The sequence below is a fragment of the Pecten maximus genome, chromosome 1, assembly GCF_902652985.1.
Source record: "Pecten maximus chromosome 1, xPecMax1.1, whole genome shotgun sequence".
Classification (NCBI taxonomy): Eukaryota; Metazoa; Mollusca; class Bivalvia; order Pectinida; family Pectinidae; genus Pecten; species Pecten maximus.
The window spans coordinates 41,179,858-41,197,129 of NC_047015.1; the positions used below are offsets into that span (position 1 = coordinate 41,179,858).

General features: G+C 35.9%; 1 protein-coding gene across 1 annotated transcript in view; it reads right to left on the minus strand.

The window, feature by feature from the left end:
• LOC117333914 overlaps window positions 1–17,272 on the minus strand; it is a 132,688-nt gene that overhangs the window by 70,948 nt on the left and 44,468 nt on the right. The window contains exons 60-81 of the mRNA XM_033893334.1: window positions 16,200–16,328; window positions 15,345–15,533; window positions 14,763–14,888; window positions 14,134–14,319; window positions 12,958–13,080; window positions 12,502–12,684; window positions 12,089–12,217; window positions 11,242–11,430; window positions 10,703–10,837; window positions 10,272–10,451; window positions 9,858–9,998; window positions 9,428–9,622; window positions 8,479–8,607; window positions 6,804–6,989; window positions 6,213–6,344; window positions 5,775–5,969; window positions 4,977–5,114; window positions 4,391–4,576; window positions 2,772–2,912; window positions 2,349–2,540; window positions 1,755–1,886; window positions 940–1,125 (exon numbers count right to left, since the gene is read on the minus strand). Coding sequence (XP_033749225.1) covers window positions 940–1,125; window positions 1,755–1,886; window positions 2,349–2,540; window positions 2,772–2,912; window positions 4,391–4,576; window positions 4,977–5,114; window positions 5,775–5,969; window positions 6,213–6,344; window positions 6,804–6,989; window positions 8,479–8,607; window positions 9,428–9,622; window positions 9,858–9,998; window positions 10,272–10,451; window positions 10,703–10,837; window positions 11,242–11,430; window positions 12,089–12,217; window positions 12,502–12,684; window positions 12,958–13,080; window positions 14,134–14,319; window positions 14,763–14,888; window positions 15,345–15,533; window positions 16,200–16,328 — 3,522 coding nt within the window. The remainder of the gene's footprint in view (window positions 1–939; window positions 1,126–1,754; window positions 1,887–2,348; window positions 2,541–2,771; window positions 2,913–4,390; window positions 4,577–4,976; window positions 5,115–5,774; window positions 5,970–6,212; window positions 6,345–6,803; window positions 6,990–8,478; window positions 8,608–9,427; window positions 9,623–9,857; window positions 9,999–10,271; window positions 10,452–10,702; window positions 10,838–11,241; window positions 11,431–12,088; window positions 12,218–12,501; window positions 12,685–12,957; window positions 13,081–14,133; window positions 14,320–14,762; window positions 14,889–15,344; window positions 15,534–16,199; window positions 16,329–17,272) is intronic.

Below are 17,272 nucleotides of genomic sequence, written 5' to 3' on the forward strand. Positions count from 1 at the left end.
ACAATTATAAATCTACCCAAGAAACAATTGCTGGTTTACCTTGGAACAATTATAAATCTACCCCAGAAACAATTGCTAGTTTACCTTGGAACAATTATAAATCTACTCAAGAAACAATTGCTGGTTTACCTTGGAACAATTATAAATCTACCCCAGAAACAATTGCTGGTTTACCTTGGAACAATTATAAATCTACCCAAGAAACAATTGCTGGTTTACCTTGGAACAATTATAAATCTACCCCAGAAACAATTGCTGGTTTACCTTGGAACAATTATAAATCTACCCAAGAAACAATTGCTGGTTTACCTTGAAACAATTATAAATCTACCCAAGAAACAATTGCTGGTTTACCTTGAAACAATTATAAATCTACCCCAGAAACAATTGCTAGTTTACCTTGGAACAATTATAAATCTACTCCAGAAACAATTGCTAGTTTACCTTGGAACAATTATAAATCTACTCCAGAAACAATTGCTAGTTTACCTTGGAACAATTATAAATCTACTCCAGAAACAATTGCTAGTTTACCTTGGAACAATTATAAATCTACCCCAGAAACAATTGCTAGTTTACATTTGAACAATTATAAATCTACCCAAGAAACAATTGCTAGTTTACATTTGAACAATTATAAATCTACCCAAGAAACAATTGCTGGTTTACCTTGGAACAATTATAAATCTTCCCAAGAAACAATTGCTGGTTTACCTTGGAACAATTATAAATCTACCCCAGAAACAATTGCTGGTTTACCTTGGAACAATTATAAATCTTCCCAAGAAACAATTGCTAGTTTACCTTGGAACAATTATAAATCTACCCCAGAAACAATTGCTAGTTTACCTTGGAACAATTATAAATCTACCCCAGAAACAATTGCTGGTTTACCTTGGAACAATTATAAATCTACCCCAGAAACAATTGCTGGTTTACCTTGCTATCACTGTCAGTAGCGACCACTGTTACCACAGGGTTGTCATAAGGATGGGTTTCCAAAATGGTCTCCTCGTAGTTGACGGGTGCAAACACAGGATTGTTTAGATTACGTCTGACATTGAGGAGAAGGGTGCTTTGCGCAGTCCTAGCTGGTGAACCTCCATCTTCAGCAATGATACGTAACTGTGAAATTAATGAATTAAAAAAAAATCATTAACCTTTGGACAGGTAATCGGAGACAGGAACAATTTGAGATATGTAGTGAAAATTGGTAAATTTATCTTCCTCGAGGCGAATTATATTTCCACATGAGCAGTTTAGGTTATCTCGCAGAGGTCCTTGGGTTTTTTGTACATAACTCCCAGACCTTCAAACTGTACTAGTGTATGTTCTACCTACCCAACATAAATAGTTACAAAAAGTCACCCAACATAAATATTTACAAAAAGTATTGTCTGGTTAGGGAGTTAGGAGACATATCTTTTAAATTCAAATTACATGTAATGGCATCCTAAAAAAATCAAGCATGCCCTCTCTCTATATTATATAGGGAACTTTCAGTGTGAAAGGCTACTTTAATTTTGGAACACTGTTATATTTCGTTTTGTTTGTCTGTGTTAATTATATATATTTCTATACCGTTGGCACCAGCTTACACATTTTTTGTGAGAAGCAGTGTAAACACTGTTGGTGATGTAGTGTCTTTAAACAAAATTCTATCTTTTTTATAGCAGCATGGTCCCTATAATTACAATAAAACACACATTAATTACACTACTATGACAGTTGTGATGAAACTGAACGCTACTTACCCTGTAGAAAGTGTTGGCAGTGTTCAGAATCGACTGTTTCAAGGTGACAAAACCAGTTGAAGCATCGATAGAGAAATACTGAGTGGCTGTATCATCTCCAATCATAGAGTATGTGATGGTATTGAACGGAGCCTGAAATACACGTTCACAGTATATACATTTATTGATCTTTGCTAGCTAGATTAATACAATGTAAAACAGTTTTGATTGGCTCCTCCTATGTTAAATCATGGCCCAAGTTTGCTATTTTGACAATAATTTAATTATCTTGCTATAATATGCAATATAAGTGAGTATATAGTTATAAATATAATATTTTTATATCTAACATAACTAATTATACTATCAAAGGATTTTATATAACATCTTCTTCCGTCAGTGATACAATTACATTTCAAATCAAAAATTTATACAAATATATCTAAATGTCTATTGTCTGTACTCAGAAAAAATTACTATAAAATCCTCTGACTAAATAATTTGGTCTCAATGCTTTTATAACTTATTGAATAAAAAAAAGATAATAAGAGGCTTTAGAATGATTAAAATGCATTTAAGAGCGTTTTAAATTATAATGTTACGTAGGTCACTCACAACAAGGTCGGCATCCGTGGCATTCACATCGTAAACAACTGCACCTAAAACTATACTCTCAGAGATTCCAGGAGTCAATGCAAATGGTAAGTTGTCGAAGATCGGTGGGTTCTGGTTACGATCGACATCTATTGTCACCTGAACACTGCTATCAAAAGATGGGGTCCCTTTGTCACGGGCCTGAACTGTCATCTGCCAGTGAAAAATGAACAGAGATCAGCAAATGTTATATAAAGTGCCAATTTGTCATGTCTCCTCACAAACTCTTCAGGCAAAATGAATTTCATTTTCAAATGAATAATTAAAAATAAAATTAATAATGTAAATGTTACAATTCAAAATGTAAAATATTTGAACTATTTTAAAAGATGTTAATTCAGTATGAAAAAAAAAAAATAAAAACTGAAAAAAAAATCTGAATACCTCAAATCTGTTGATGGTCTGGCAGTTTCCGGTGAGGAGGGAGCGACTAAGGGCAATATCACCAGTTACGGAGTTGATATAGAAACATTCCTGGTCCTCTGGTCCATTGGTTATCGTATACTCAACCACATTGTTCGGGGCCTATAACCAAAATATAGGTCAATATAACAAACACCCCATCAATTGTTTTCAATGTAGTGTTTGTTAACTTTGTGATATTTTACCGCTGTCCCAGTAAGAACTATTTTGTGGGTATTATTTTTGACGAAACATAAAAATCATGCAATAAATGGATAAACATTTTGCAACATTTGTATACAGTGCATTCCACTTAATCGGGTAACGCTTAATCGGGTATTTCGTTTAATTGGGTAAAATTTCAAAAACCAAAACCATTTTCTCTTAAATCATGTTAAAAAAATTCGTTTAATTGGGTTGGAAAAGTCGTATTTTTCGGTTATTCGAATAGAACAATCGGGACAAAAAATAGAAATGCTCCGATTTTCACGAAAGTAATCGCGTATTTCTTTAAGTTTTAGACATTTATCAACAAATAGTGTAATTTTGATGGCTAAAATGTCAAAAAACGGTTAAATATTACCTTAAACGGTAATGTTATGTCGGGGTTTTGTCATGTTCAGAACTGTGTTGTTGTTGATTTAGCCTCGTGTGGTTTTTCCCAAACAGGAAGTCGACTAAGAATTGTGGGTAAAATTAAATGTTATTTTTAGAGTCGGCAGCAGGCAAAACGTAATGGGGTTTTAAAAGCATAATTAAGCGACTAGACAATTAAACTTTTACGTCAGGGATGTAAAATCTACGAAGCAGAAACCAAAACAATAGGTTTTGACATGGGTCTGATATCGCTACAGATCGATTGATATCACCGCTGACTGCCAGTGTCAAGTTCGTATAAATTTATACCACAGGAAACGACCTAAATAAACTCGGTTTCTCCGATCTCTGTGCTTTGGTAATTTGGAAATAATATGGAATATTTTAAACTTCAAAGCGAACATAAGAATGTGTCAATGATAAACATAAATGATTTAGCTGTAATTGTCGGCGAGTCCTTAGATTGTATGTCAAATTAGGAACACATTGATGAAACGGGGATGTATGACCCCCCGATTTGAGATGCTACGATTGCACTGCCGCGAATAAGAAAATCATTAAGGTTTTGTTATTTTAATACACACATTTTTATACAATTAGTAATAGTAATCTGACAATTTGACATCAGTAAAAGCACAAACAAAAACACCGTTTATTAACAATAATAACGCAAATATTTTCATCCAAAATCGACCCAAGTCTAACAACCATTACGGACCAAATCCAAGATGGCGACGTGCATTTCGGCTTATCGGGTAAGTCGGTTAATCGGGTAAAAAGTCCCCGCAAATAGGCAACCCGATTAAGCGGAATGCACTGTATATGCAGCCATATAATGTACCTTTACAGATTATTATTCACAGAATAAATATTTGGGGGGTATCTATTTGCACAAAATAGTGCAATTATCCTCAATTAAGCCCCTTGAATATCCGAACCTTTACAAAATATACATGACTTTGGCTACATGGGAATCCAGATTACAGGAAGCGTCCAGGACTTACTAGAAGGTCTGAATCTGGTGCATAGACACGCAATATGGTTACACCAAGGACATTCGTTTCCTTGATCCTTCGGTAGTAGGCCGTTTCATTAAAGAGAGGACGTTGGAAGTTGTTTCGTACAGCAACTCTTGCCAAGGTTGTGTTGGTCCGAGGAGGTGATCCCTGATCCGATACTTGGATTCGTAGCTATGAAAACACAAGTTTTTATAACAAATAAGTACAATTAAGATTTATTTCACCATTTGTAAATTATACGCATTTCATATCTGTGACAACCTGACATAACTTGTAAATCAATAGAACTGGTCGTTGTGACGACCTATAATGACCTACAGTGAACTCGTTGTGATGACCTATAATGACCTACAGTGACCTCTGTAGATCTGGTCGTTATGACGACCTATAATGACTTACAGTGACCTCTGTAGATCTGGTCGTTGTGACGACCTATAATGACCTACAGTGAACTCGTTGTGATGACCTATAATGACCTACAGTGACCTCTGTAGATCTGGTCGTTATGACGACCTATAATGACCTACAGTGAACTCTGTCAATAGAACTGGTTTTTGTGATGGTGACTTACATTGAACTCAGTAGAAGTGGTCGCTGTTAGAACAGATTTGACTCTGACTTGGCCGTTGGTCTCTCCAATGCTGAAGAAAGATGGTGCATCATCATCACCCAGGAGGAGGAAGGTCAGCTGGTAGTATGGGCCTGCTAGCTGTAAACAAATTATAATAAATTTATATAAACCTCGCCATTTACCTCACAGTGAATAGTATATCAGAACTTTGAATCAATTAATTATTTATCACAGCAATATAGTCATCTGAAGTGGTTCACATATTATTCTCTGTGGTCATCTGGCTTTTAGCTACTACCCGTCTTATTTCTCAATTCCCTGGAGAGCCCGGCTATCATTCAGCTACTACCCGTCCTATTTCTCAATTCCCTGGAGAGCCCGGGTATCATTCAGCTACTACCCGTCCTATTTCTCAATTCCCTGGAGAGCCCGGCTATCATTCAGCTACTACCCGTCCTATTTCTCAATTCCCTGGAGAGCCCGGCTATCATTCAGCACTTACAGCTTGCACACATTTCTATCACTGCTCTATCACTTCTCATTTACAGCCAAGTCGACTATAACACAACAGTAATGTATCTTGTTTAAAGATACAACACAACGCCTGTGCTGGGACTCGGACTAGTGACCATTTGGTAACGTAACTGTGAATCCTACTGTGCCTCAAAGGGATACAAAAGTCCCCTTATCATCCTGTAGGTTTCCTTGTTGTTTTTTTTTGTGTAATTCAGTTGGTTATTTTATCTTAAACAAAATAAAACTGAAGTTCATTTGAGTTTCTAATTGTAATTAACTTACAGGTGCTTTGCTAGAGTCGCTGTCGGCTCCTGACACCGTGAACAACAGATCGTTAACCTGTACGCTTTGTTGTAAATCCACCACGTAAGGATCATTCAAGAAGTAGGGGTCAAAGTCATTGCGAAGAATGTTAATGGTGAGAGCCAAGGTATTAGCTCCGACAAGACCACCTCCATCTGTCACAGTGATGACAGCCTAAAAATACAAATACACCAATATCATAAAAGCTACATCTCCATCTAATGAAATGTTCAAGTCGTCTTCTAGAAATCTTTGAGAAATACAAGTTTGACAGTGAGAAGACAAATGCATTGAGCTCAAATGAAATTTTTTTAGGTATAATTTTCAACAAATGGATTGTGTTCAAACAAAAAAATTCTGCAAGTCTAACTCTTAATGGATAATGGACAAAAAGATGCCAACACAAGTCATACTTACAGAAAACGAGTTTTTGGGTTGATCAACGAGGGACCGCTTTACATATAGAGCATCAGCTGGTTCATTGACAGCGAAGTAAGTGTTGATATCAGCATCTCCAGCCAGAATAAAGGACATCACATTGAATGGGGACTAAGATAAAAAGAAAATTGCTTGATTAGTGAACATGCAAGGAAAATAGTCATTACGAGTGACTAAAGTAACTGTTGTAGAGTAAACTTTTATTTTAATTTTAATTTATTTTTAAGTAAGGTGTGTAGAACCAACACCGCCATGTATTAAATGGTGGATACTGGCTTTCTGGATGATGACGATTTAATATGTAATTTCAATTAATTTTTTTTAAAACCATTGTGAAACAAGTTAAATCAACTTATATTAATCACACTTGTTGGCACGGATGGAAGCACATGAGGGGTCTTACTGTGGGAGGAAACCGAAATAGATAACCCACTCGGTCGGGCAGGTGACCCCATATCTTTTAACATCTGATCATGGAATCAAAGCCCGAACGCTTAGGTAAAAGGCAGTGTGGTACCGCTGTGCTACCAGATCACTGCTGTGCAGCCCAAGGAAGAAGTAAGAAATTACCTGTTCATCTGTATCCGTGGCTGGGAAATTATATATGGTATCCCCCAGGGTTTGTGTCTCCAGGATTGTGATGGTTGCAATAAATACATTAAATCTGGGAACAATCAAATTCCTGGTGATGGACACAGTCACCGTACAAATGTCGTATAACTGTGGGAATCCTCCATCAGCTGCCTGTACCTGGACCTATAATAACAAGTCAGGTTACTGTAAACATTGAAATGTACGCGAGGGGGATATTTACGCTAATTACAAGGATGCCTTTTGTTCGCGAAAATTTCCCCCACACATATTATTTTCATAGCAATTTGCATAATCTTGAACTACAAGCGAAAGTGGATCGATCGCGAAAATTACCCCCATGTGTATAGTTTACATATTGAAATCGCGAAATTAAGCCCCCACGAAAATAATCACATTTACAGTAGTACTCTGTCTAAACTCTATCAATAATATTATCACAACATTCTGAACATTTTCTAAAAATGTCTCTTTAGAAAAATATTCTTAAATATCAAAATCTGTTCAATAATTGACTTACAATAAAAAATAATATGAATATTTCTTTTCTAGATACAGAGGAGCCCACTTATTTGCATATCGGTTATTTGAATATCCCGCTTATTTGCATAAAATTCTCAGGTCCCGATTTTTTTCTTCTTTATCTTTGTATTTTAATCCCGTGTATTTGCATCGACTAAAACACCGACTCCCGCTTATATGCATATAAAAATTCCAAAAAATCGAAAAATTTTAATTGATTTCAGGGTATTTTTGTGATTTTCCCGTAATAAAAGTTTTAAGAAAAGTTTTTTAGCTTACACATTGATTCGACACGATGTACAACGTTATCTAATCATTGGTTCCCACTTCGTCAAAACAGGTTATGTTCGATGCATCGATACCGACATTTAGTTATTATCCAGACCATATCAGTAGCATTGTGAAGAAGAATTACTGAATAAAATATTTATATGCCTCATCTTTTGATGAGATTAGTTTATTTATTATAGCATCGATCCAAACCTGTGTTCTGTGCACTTGAACACTCACTGAACAGGTTGCGATCGCCATGATTGTTTACTAGGCGCGTTGCATTGTGGGGGCATATGTGTAATGAACGACAACTCTTTGTGTGTGTGCGCCATTTTCCAAAACAAACCCTAACGACAATACACATCTCACGGTCATTTAAGACAGTCTATTGCTTAAGCAGTTCATCATCTATGATCAAACAACTAATATACTCATAGCAGGAACAAAACGCATTTGAGACGATAATGAATGTTAATTGAAACGATCACGTTGTACATCGTAGTGCCAACCCACGCGTGTGTGACCGATATCGGACCAACAGACTCGGGAGTGACAAGTAGAAAACGATGAATTATATGCAAATATTTGTACATTTACAAAGAATAACAACCCATAATTCAAAATAATTAATATTTGATTTATATTTAAATCTACCCAAGAAATCTTTCATTAAAAATACTTACAATATAAAAGTAAAATATCTTTAGCACAAACCCCATTATGTAAATTTCTTTTCTAGACTATTAAAAATAATAAAAATTTATTAATAATTAAAGCAAGATATCTGAATTTGTTTGTAGAAATTCCTTTTCTCAAGAGTACTTCCAAATAAACATGAGAAGTAGAAATGTGACATTACTTTGTATTCGTTGAGAGTTGCGGCAGATAACGGTACCCTGGTACTGATCAGACCATTGGAGTTAATCTGGAACAACGTCTGTGTGGTTATATCGCCAATTATGCTGTAGGTTACGGTGTTGTATGAAACCTGGAACACAAAAATATGAATTCAAATGTTTTAGAGAGTGACCATCCAAGGACATTTCAACCATCGTAATTCTTCTAATCTGCTGTTTTAAAATATAGATTTAGATGATGGATATATACATATAAGATCTGTGAAAATTACATTAGTCAAAACTTACATTAGTCAAAACCTACATTAGTCAAAACCTCCATTAGTCAAAACCTTAATGCAATATAAATGTATACAAACAGTTTGTATAGGTGTAAAACAGATAAAGAAATATTACCAGTAAAGTAGTTTAAATACACAAAATGCAAAACCCAGTCCAGATATACTACAAGACAAACATCAAAGACAATGTCTATTTTAGTGAAGATTCAAAGCAAAGATGTATCTGTATAACAAAGGCCTAACTCAAAAAAAAAAGTCTGTACATTTATGAAAAAAAAAAGAATATTCCCCTCTGCATGTAACGAGGCATGTAATAATTGCTAAATTTATACACAACACACCAAAACAGTATGAAAGTCAAAAATTTATTGAATGGAACCAATAACTTGTTCAGGCTCATATTAATTATTACCTAAAGGTTTTGGCATTCTTAGGGGCTGCTCATTCTTACAACTAAATAACATCAACTAACAATATTACATAATAAATTTTTACTCACTACTAAAAAGATACACCTAAACAATTAAGATACTAATTATACTATAGGGGCATGCAACCCCCAAGCTAGAGCGATCATAGCTTAGCTAGCTATGACTAATAGAAAGGAGAGAAACCTAGCTTGAGCGAAAAACAATACATATTTGTATTTCTTTTAATATGGACTACGTACGTCGGTATCTCCATCAGTAGCGTTAACGCTTGCGAAGACAGTTTCCCCTGCCAGAGCCTTGTAGCTGACGGATGCGGTGTAGGGTTCACCTTGGCAGATAGGTGGATTAACATTTCGCTTGACAGTAATGGTAACTGTAGCTGTGACCAATGACTGCAGACTAGGATTTCCACCGTCCACCGCTGTCACTCTCATCTGTAAACAGGACAGTTCACGGTTAAAACTTTTCAATAGATACAGAAAAAACCAGATGTAGGTCAATTGAACAACTCTAAAATAAGATTTAATTCATGAAACAATGTATACTACAACTTAAATCAATGGCATCCATCTTATATCTCATGATAGCTATGATCAGAATTATTTTACAGCAAACTTTAGATAATTTTAAGGCCTAATGGTAGCAGTTTCTATACTATTCTATACTTACGATGAACACACGGTTATCTGAATTATCCAGGTACAGCGGGGTTCGCACACTGATTACACCATTATTCTCTTCAATTTGGAAATAAGTCAAACTGTTTCCACTGACATCTGCCATGTCAAACGTGATGGTGTTGTATGGTGCCTGGAATGAAAATTGTAAATGTCAACTACCTTTTTGATCCAATTAGAATCATCTCATGATTTGCAGTACTTCCTTTCTGTAAACTACACACTCCTACATCTTTCTCCGACAAATTTCACAACTGTTCACCTCATCCAGTCTCTCTCCTCTCATGTTTATTTTTGTCTTGTTCAGAGATCTGAATGGTGTTTTGGGGTTTTTTTTACATAAAGAAAAAGAATTCAAAGTCGTTAAAATACAATAAAATTATTTTGATATAGCTTGACCACTTACAAACTTATCAGCATCAGTTGCAGGAACAGTAATCACATCAATTCCATGGGTCTCAGAAATGTCTGTACTGTAAGTTGGTGATGGAATCACAGGGCGATGGAGGTTACGGTTTATCTCAACGCGGACAGTTGCAGTGGCACTCTTAGGTGGGGAGCCACCATCCATTGCCACAACACGGCCCTGAAATCACAATTAAAGCATAAGTTGATCATGGCATATAAATATCTTTTCAGTAATAATACTGAAATCATTTGTAAGAAAAATATTTTTTAAAAATTCAAATTATTATTCAGAATTTGAATGACATATAAATCCATCAGAAGATTATATTAATCATTTTGAAGTACACATAAAATGTAATTATATCAAAATGGAAAAAAAAGGAACTGTTATAACTGGTTAAAGCCAAGAGTACATAGATGCTACAGTACCTGATAGAATGGAACATTGACAAGGTCAAGGGCACCAATTAGAGTTATCTCCCCTGATGTGGAGTCGAGACGGAACAGTGAATCAAAGTTATTATCTCCAATCAACGAGTAAGAGACACGGCCGAATTCTGGTGGCTGAAACAAGAGATATTGTTTGTTATCATACGGGCAGAAAATCCCAACATCGTATTTCATCATCTTATTCTAGGTTTTGATGCCCATATATGGATTAAATGGGGAATTTTAAGTTGACATTTGAGTGTTTTGTACAAAAGACATCTAAATTGAGACTGCTCTAATATCTCATCTATCAAATAAGAAGAGGTATTAAACTCAAAATTGTTTTTTTTTTCAATTCCAAATTAAATTTGGTGTTTATGCTACAATTTCTGTAAACATTTCCCCAACATTTTATATTTACGTAAAATGTCTTTTTTTCAACATTAACACATAAATGATATCTAACTAGAGTTCTTGTTTCGCAATTGTTGTAAAATAAATAAAGTTTACATTTTACAACTGGTAGTCTCATAACTTACATTGGTGTCTCCATCTGTTGCGGCGACTTGTACGATACTTGTTCCTACTGTAGCGTTCTCATTGACAGTTCTCAGGTAGTTACCCACAAACAACGGAGTGTTTACATTCCTCAGGATAGTAATGGAGGCAGTAGCAATATTACTGCCTGTATTCTGAGGGACACCATCATCAACAACTCGGAAGTTAAGCTGCAAAAGATAAAAGGAATGAGAGTATATAACATGTACCTTACCTTAACAGAGTTAATTATATATAGAATGTACTGAATTGATCTACTCCAGTAAGCTACTTGATATTCTTCCTCCATCTATATTTGTATATCTATCTAAATCCCCACTGAAGACTCGATAGCACATCAGACATCCTCACCATGCTCATAAATGTCCTTTGTTATAACTAGCTGAATCCTTCTGATGTCTAATCTGAGAGAGTTTTACTAAACATGATGGGAGGCTGTTTACGACGATGCCTGATCGGCAGAAAAACACAAAGAAAGCCATGTTTCGTTGATGATTGCATTACTGTATCAATGATAAATGAAGACAATATACTACATGTCTTTTGAATACTTTTATCAGCCCAAACTGCAAGAATGATGAAATTGATCATGGTGAGTGGAAATGAGAGGACGTCTACTACTCTAAGCAAATGAGATTGCATTTTACATATTCTGTGTTAATTTCTATTTCTAATAAGTGTATAGTATGACTTCTTTATCAGTGCTGAGTCACAAATGTTGTTTAAGCATTTTTGATTTATCTACAAATAAGTTCTTGCAAGAAATAAACCCCCTTTGTCATTTCTGCAGATACATCAAGTAAGTTTAGAAGTTGTAAGACATGGTACCTGATAGTTGTTGTTGGCAGTCTCAGTTAGTGGTCTCCTCAATATCACCAGACCGGTATTTGGATTCACGAGGAAAAAGTCATTTCCATTTGTCGGGACGGAGTTGGTAATTTCATAAGTTAGGCCATGCTGTTAAAATAAACAATAAGTGTTTACAGCTTAAACATTACACTGCAAGTCAGTCTGTATGTTCCCAGTGACTCGCACATCAAGACTTCGATTCCCAGTGACTCACACAAGACTTCAATGTTGGGAAATTAGGTTGGATGGAAATAAAAAGAGTTAACATCTAAAAGAAAATAACTACCAAGTAAAAATATTGGGAACAGGTAATATAAAAAAATTGTAAATGCAATACTTCCTTATATTTTTATCACTAAAACACAAAACAGAAATAATCATAATATGCTTACCCCGTCAGCATCAGAAGCAGCAAGCTGAATGAGGCTGACTCCGACAGGATACTCCTCACTAATTTCACGTACATAGCTGGCCTGGGTGAAGCCAGGAGCGTTAGGGTTACGATTTATAGAAATGGTGATATTTGTGGTGGCTGTATCGGCAGGGTAAACACTATCGTAGGCAATCAATCCAAGCTGTCAATAAACACGGGAATCCAGATAAAAATATACAATATCATCAGTCTAATGCAGAAAATCACAATCACACTTCCTCCCAATGCCATCATAAAATACAATGAAAAATAAATTACATCTACTTTTTCATGTACAATACTTTTGAATCCTTCAAAATTACTTTACTGCAAAACAGCTAGCACACATTTATAAACATTTCATACATTATCAACTTACTGCTTAACTGTCACAGATTCTACACATATTTCTGTGTATCTATCAAAGCTAACTTACAGTGTAGGAGCCTGCGGTATCCTGGGCAATACTGGACATCAGACTGATGCTTCCAGATGTGGCTCCAATTTGGAAGAACTGTGGTCCAGAGTAGTAACCATTGATGGCGTACGTCATGACACCCTGAAACAAAAACAGAACAGTCAAAATAATATGTTAATGTACACAGGTAGTGCTAGTTAGGTCACATGGTCCAGGTATACAGGTGGTCAGGTCACATGGTCCAGGTATACAGGGAGTCAGGTCACATGGTCCAGGTATACAGGTGGTCAGGTCACATGGTCCAGGTATACAGGGAGTCAGGTCACATGGTCCAGGTATACAGGTGGTCAGGTCACATGGTCCAGGTATACAGGTGGTCAGGTCACATGGTCCAGGTATACAGGTGGTCAGATCACATGGTCCAGGTATACAGGTGGTCAGATCACATGGTCCAGGTATACAGGTGGTCAGGTTACATGGTCCAGGTATACAGGTGGTCAGGTCACATGGTCCAGGTATACAGGTGGTCAGGTCACATGGTCCAGGTATACAGGGAGTCAGGTCACATGGTCCAGGTATACAGGTGGTCAGGTCACATGGTCCAGGTATACAGGGAGTCAGGTCACATGGTCCAGGTATACAGGTCACATGGTCCAGGTATACAGGTCACATGGTCCAGGTATACCTGGGGTTAGGTCACATGGTCCAGGTATACAGGGAGTCAGATCACATGGTCCAGGTATACAGGTCACATGGTCCAGGTATACAGGTGGCCAGGTCACATGGTCCAGGTATACAAGGAGTCAGGTCACATGGTCAAGGTATACAGGGAGTCGGGTCACATGGTCCAGGTATACAGGTGGTCAGGTCACATGGTCCAGGTATACAGGGAGTCAGGTCACATGGTCCAGGTATACAGGTGGTCAGATCACATGGTCCAGGTATACAGGGAGTCAGGTCACATGGTCCATGTATACAGGTGGTAAGGTCACATGGTCCAGGTATACAGGTGGTCAGGTCACATGGTCCAGGTATACAGGGAGTCGAGTCACATGGTCCAGGTATACAGGTGGTAAGGTCACACGGTCCAGGTATACAGGTGGTAAGGTCACATGGTTCACATACAGACAGTCCTACTATGCTCAATTTAATATATAAAAGGCGCCATAGGCCTGTACATGCTGTCAATCTTACCCTTCTGTCTGCATCTGTTGCCTGTACTGTGTAGAAAGCGGAGTTAAGGCCCTGGTTATAGTTGATACCCGTGCTGAAGGGTGGGTTAACAAACTGGGGTGACACATTGTTCCTCGTCACTGTAATTCTCACAGAAGCATCATCAGTTTTCTCTGGGTTTGACTGATCACTGACACGAACATCAAACTGAAATATCACAAAACCAAAGTTAGCACAAACAATTTTACTGATAGCTTACTATGTTGTAAATAATAGTGAATAGAAGAATAATTTGTTCAACCTCCGATGAGAAATATTTCATTATTGTTTTGTCAGTAGTACCACGGGCTGCAACAGGTAGGGATTGATATCGAGTGTACAGTTTAAGTCAGGAATCTCACTGTCAATTAGATGAGAAAACTGTATAATATGACTGATATCATTTCTTGGTAATATGCTTAGTATGTCAAGGCATCCAATATCACCTAATCCATGTCGGTAATAACTTCTCAATATAGATTCCTGGCATCAGTATTCATTTAATGTGTATCCAGTTACATTAATTTCTTCACAATAAAATGAAGCCTGAAACTGAAAAACAGAGAAATGTAAATTGTAATTTGCATTATGTAGATTTGTTGTTTATTTACCTGGAATACAGGTAAGTTGTTGGTGGTGAGCAGTGACTTTAGACTGATGGTTCCTGTAGCTGGTCCCAAGTAAAACAAATCCGTTATTGCTGTTGATGGGTTCATCATGCTATACAACAATACATCCTGTAAAAAATTCAGAATGATAAACAAGTTGTCAAACCAAAACATCCTAACACCGTTTATCACATAACTGGACTATGTACCATGTACCATATAATATCATAGGAAATATGTATAATGACAACAATAACACTATTGTGACATCATAAATAGTTTTTGATGTCACAATAAATATGTGGCATTGTACGATTGTTCTGTAGAGAGGAATGTACTGTCTTAGTTGATATTAGTTGGTAATGTATTGAAAATTGACAGTTTTCACTTATATCCTCATAAATATAAGTTCTGTGATAACCAGAACCTTACATTCGTGGCTAGGTCATATGTGATTTTTAATTATTAAATTTATTCAATAATTTGATATGCCATTAAGGCCAGGGGCATATCAAGTCAATGAAGAATAAATTCCATACAAGATCCTTTCTGTCTACTGCAGTTCCAGGAGTACAGCCGACCTACCTGAGTATCCTGGTCAGTAGCGTAGAGCTGTACAAGTACAGACCCCAGTTGACTCTGGTCACCAACGTCGGCGATATACAGGGACTGGTTAAATATGGGAGGGTTCTCATTCCTGGTAATCGTAACGAAAACATCAGCTGTAGCTGTCTGCTGTCCATTAGGAAAGGTCTTGGTTGCCATTACTCTCACCTACAAAATCAGAGTATACATTCCTATAGTTTATATTACCTGTGCAGACAGTTTATATTACCTGTACGGACAGTTTATATTACCTGTACAGACAGTTTATACTACCTGTACAGTTACTCTATATTATCTGTACAGTTACTCTATATTACCTGTACAGTTACTCTATATTACCTGTACGGACAGTTTATATTACCTGTACAGACAGTTTATATTACCTGTACAGTTACTCTATATTATCTGTACAGTTACTCTATATTACCTGTACAGTTACTCTATATTATCTGTACAGTTACTCTATATTACCTGTACAGTTACTCTATATTACCTGTACAGTTACTCTATATTACCTGTACAGTTACTCTATATTACCTGTACAGACAGTTTATATTACCTGTACAGTTACTCTATATTATCTGTACAGTTACTCTATATTACCTGTACAGTTACTCTATATTACCTGTACAGACGGTTTATATTACCTGTACAGTTACTCTATATTATCTGTACAGTTACTCTATATTACCTGTACAGTTACTCTATATTACCTGTACAGTTACTCTATATTACCTGTACAGTTACTCTATATTACCTGTACAGTGTATTATATTGGTTTACCACCCATCGACAATTTGAGTGATTTTGGGCCATGAGACATGTAATACATACCGTGAATTGCTGCCGTTTTATGACATCATTTGTCAAGACCTGTTTTAAAGTTATTATTCCAGTGGCAGAATCTATTTCAAAGAAGTCTGGGGCATCACTTAGTCCAACAATGGAATACACAACACCAGGCTACAACAGAAAACAAATTGTTAGCTTCCTACACATTAGTACGTACAAAATGGGTAAATGTCATCTTCTGTCCTTTTCTGTTTAGTTTTAACTTAACTTTGTGAGAATTACACTTAACTTAGTGATAATTACACTTAACTTTGTGATTATTACGCTTAACTTTGTGATTATTACGCTTAACTTCTTGATAATTACACTTAACTTTGTGATAATTACACTTAACTTTGTGATAATTACACTTAACTTTGTGATAATTACACCTGTGATAATTACACTTAACTTAGTGATAATTACACTTAACTTTGTGATAATTACACTTAACTTTGTGATAATTACACTTAACTTTGTGATAATTACACCTTTGATAATTAGACTTAACTTTGTGATAATTACACCTGACTTTGTGATAATTAGACTTAACTTTGTGATAATTACACCTGTGATAATTACACTTAACTTCATGATAATTACACTTAACTTTGTGATAATTACACCTAGCTTTGTGATAGTTAGACTTAACTTTGTGATAATTACACCTGTGATAATTACACTTAACTTCTTGATAATTACACTTAACTTTGTGATAATTACACCTAGCTTTGTGATAATTACACTTAACTTCGTGATAATTTCACTTAACTTTGTGATAATTACACCTAACTTTGTGATAATTACACTTAACTTTGTGATAATTACACCTGTGATAATTACACTTAACTTCGTGATAATTACACTTAACTTTGTGATAATTGCACCTAGCTTTGTGATAATTACACTTAACTTTGTGATAATTACACCTAACTTTGTGATAATTACACTTAACTTTGTGATAATTAAACTTTAATTGTGTGGTGATTAAAATTAAACTGGGTAATATTACCCGATAGAAGCAAAATTTTCACTACCACAGGGGGATTTTGTTTAGACTTTATAGTGATCTAGAG